Source organism: Pundamilia nyererei, unplaced genomic scaffold (assembly GCF_000239375.1).
Source record: "Pundamilia nyererei isolate P.nyererei 1_Seehausen unplaced genomic scaffold, PunNye1.0 scaffold00281, whole genome shotgun sequence".
Taxonomy (NCBI): domain Eukaryota; kingdom Metazoa; phylum Chordata; class Actinopteri; order Cichliformes; family Cichlidae; genus Pundamilia; species Pundamilia nyererei.
Window position 1 is genome coordinate 570,625 of NW_005187682.1, and position 2,533 is coordinate 573,157.

Genomic DNA, 2,533 nt, shown 5'->3' on the forward strand with positions numbered 1-2,533 from the left:
AAAGATCTTATCGATGGAGGAGTTGGAGGGCAGCGTGCAGTTAAAGATGGAGAACTGGCGCTTCAGACGCTGAGGGATGTCGTTCCGACCGCCGCCGGGGTGAATCATGGCTGCCACCAGCTGGTAAACATCATTACACACATCAGTCAGTCACAGAGCAGATGATCTAACATCATCATCATCATCATCTCTCTGTTTATGATTTAAAACTTTTGAAGGAATCCCTCAAACCAACAGGTTTGTGTTCACTTCATATATTTCCCTCCACTTCATTAGGTACAGCTGTAATACTCCAGTATATCTGTAGCGTCCTCCTGCCTTTGCTCACAGCAACCTTCATCAGTCTGTCACCATGGAAACATCCAGAATGTGCCACAGCGCTCCAACCACAGCCAAACTTCACCTGAACATCCACCACAGTGATGAACTCTCCTGGACGATCCAGGCTGTAGAAACCTCCCTGCTCCATCAGCTGACGCACAATCTCATTGGTTATCTGAGTGAGATGTGGGGGCGTGTCAGAGATACAATAATCTGATTGGTTACATATTAGAGAGAACAGGGTGGGGGGAAAAACTGAGCTGATTGGTTATTTGTGATGTGGAGATGATTCTGTGAGAAACAAAGAGGTAAGCTAGCAAAAGTTTGACCAATCACAGAGAGCCTGAAGCCCACCTGGTCGCCCCATTCATTGATTACGGGCATGTTGATGTCGTCTATGAAGACGGTCATCCTGCGTCCGGCCGGCGGCCCGTAGGTGGTGCCCATGCGTTTGTCGATGTAGCTCTCGAGCGTCCTCTGGAACATGCCGGGCAGCGTGGCCGAAGAGAAGTTCACCGTCTTACTGAGGTGGAGCTCTGGGTCGAGCTTTCCAGTGTAGCCCTACAGGGGGAGCCAGAGAGCAAGCTGCATGCTGTAGCCTGTGCTAGCCTGTGCTGGTGAACGGCTGAGCGCACTCTTACTTTAATCATGACGGTCTTGGCTGTTCCTTGCTCTCCGATCAGCAGCACGGCCTTCCTCTGATTCATGATGGTCTGCATCAGGAAGTCCGTCCTCACGTTGTCTACGTTGGGAACCAGGATGGACGAGTAGTCAGGGACGTGGTCTTTGGGGTAGACATACTCTGGGACCTGATCAGAACCATAAACACAGGACATGCATGAAGCATGCTGACTTCATTCTCTGCGATTAACACTCAGGAGAAACATAGAGTCCTCTCACCTTGTTGGACCAGTGCTCCCAGTCTCCCTGCTCACTGATGATGAACTCAAAGATGGTCTGGTTATCCTGAGTGGGTGGCAGGTCCAGAGATGAGCTGTGGGCCTTTGAGACAAAAACAAAAACACCTTTCAACTCAAATGGAATATTTATATCCATTTCCAACCAGATATATCCTTTAAAAACCTTTTTTTAAAGTCCCATGTGACTCGTTTGTTGTTCAGGATTGTGATAACAGAGCAGGACTGACTCATTTCCAGATGAGTGACCCTTTGTTAGACGTCTTTTACCTTTTTGCTTGGAACCAGTCAAAGTTTGATTGGTTTGGTATCTAAACTTAATAAAGTGGGTGCTGATCATCAGTCTGTGAACTGGGGATCATTTTCTTTCTAATGTGACAGGCTCTTCAAATGGCACTGGTGTCACTGGGTCCAAGGTTGTACACAAAGTACTGCAAACTTTTTTCTTTTAGCATAAAATGGTGAAACTGTGCTCGATTAGGAGCAGACGTCAGTGTGTTGGAAAAGTGGTACGAGAATCTGACCAGGACCGTGGGTAGGTCATAGCCTTGTTCCTAGCCCTCTTCTTAAGGGTGGGGGCGGGTAAAGGTGAGTAATCCCGCCTCTGTAGACGGTAAATATTCACACTATGGGTTCATTTGATTTGAAAACGAGGTTTGTTATGGAGTCAAAGAAAACGTTCACACACCTTCAGGAAGGCCTCCATCTTGGCTCTGTCATCCAGCTCCAGCAGTGCACCCAGAGACCACATGACCGCAAAGACAAACATGCGTCCCACATGATCATGGCCACCCTGTTTGTCCTGCGCTGCGGGGAGCAAACCCTGAAAGCACAGATATGGAAAATAACCAAACAAAAGGGCAACAAGAACTTGGAAGACTCAGATTCTAGTTTTTCTGGTGTTTTACTGCTGTGTCCTACCTGCAGCAGGTCAATAGTCTGTTTGATGTACATACACTCCAGCACCTGCATCTTAGGGGACACAGCAGTGAAGACAAAGTCCAACAAGTCCTGAAACAGAAGAATACAAAACTAACCTTTAGCTTTCCTGCTGTCTGAGGATTTCTTTACTTTTAAGGTTGATGCATTTCTAATCTCTGCTTACAACGTCATCAGTAACTGATGTTTGGCTACATGGGTGCTGGAAAAAAGCGATAATCACCAAACTGAACAGACTTTAATGGTCAAGTGCTAAAAACTGCAGTTCCTCTAACATCCACCAGAGGTGGATGGGGTAACAGGGTAACATGTCCAACGTTACAGCAGAAATAAATGTGTTTACAGCGGGTAAGAAA

General features: G+C 46.9%; 1 protein-coding gene across 1 annotated transcript in view; it reads right to left on the reverse strand.

Moving 5' to 3' along the window:
- Positions 1-2,533, reverse strand: part of LOC102195290 (dynein heavy chain 5, axonemal-like) — an 82,249-nt gene that overhangs the window by 18,884 nt on the left and 60,832 nt on the right. Inside the window, 7 exon segments of the mRNA XM_013915282.1 lie at positions 1-120; positions 404-496; positions 676-882; positions 963-1,130; positions 1,222-1,323; positions 1,927-2,061; positions 2,160-2,249. Of these exon segments, the coding sequence (XP_013770736.1) occupies positions 1-120; positions 404-496; positions 676-882; positions 963-1,130; positions 1,222-1,323; positions 1,927-2,061; positions 2,160-2,249 (915 nt within the window).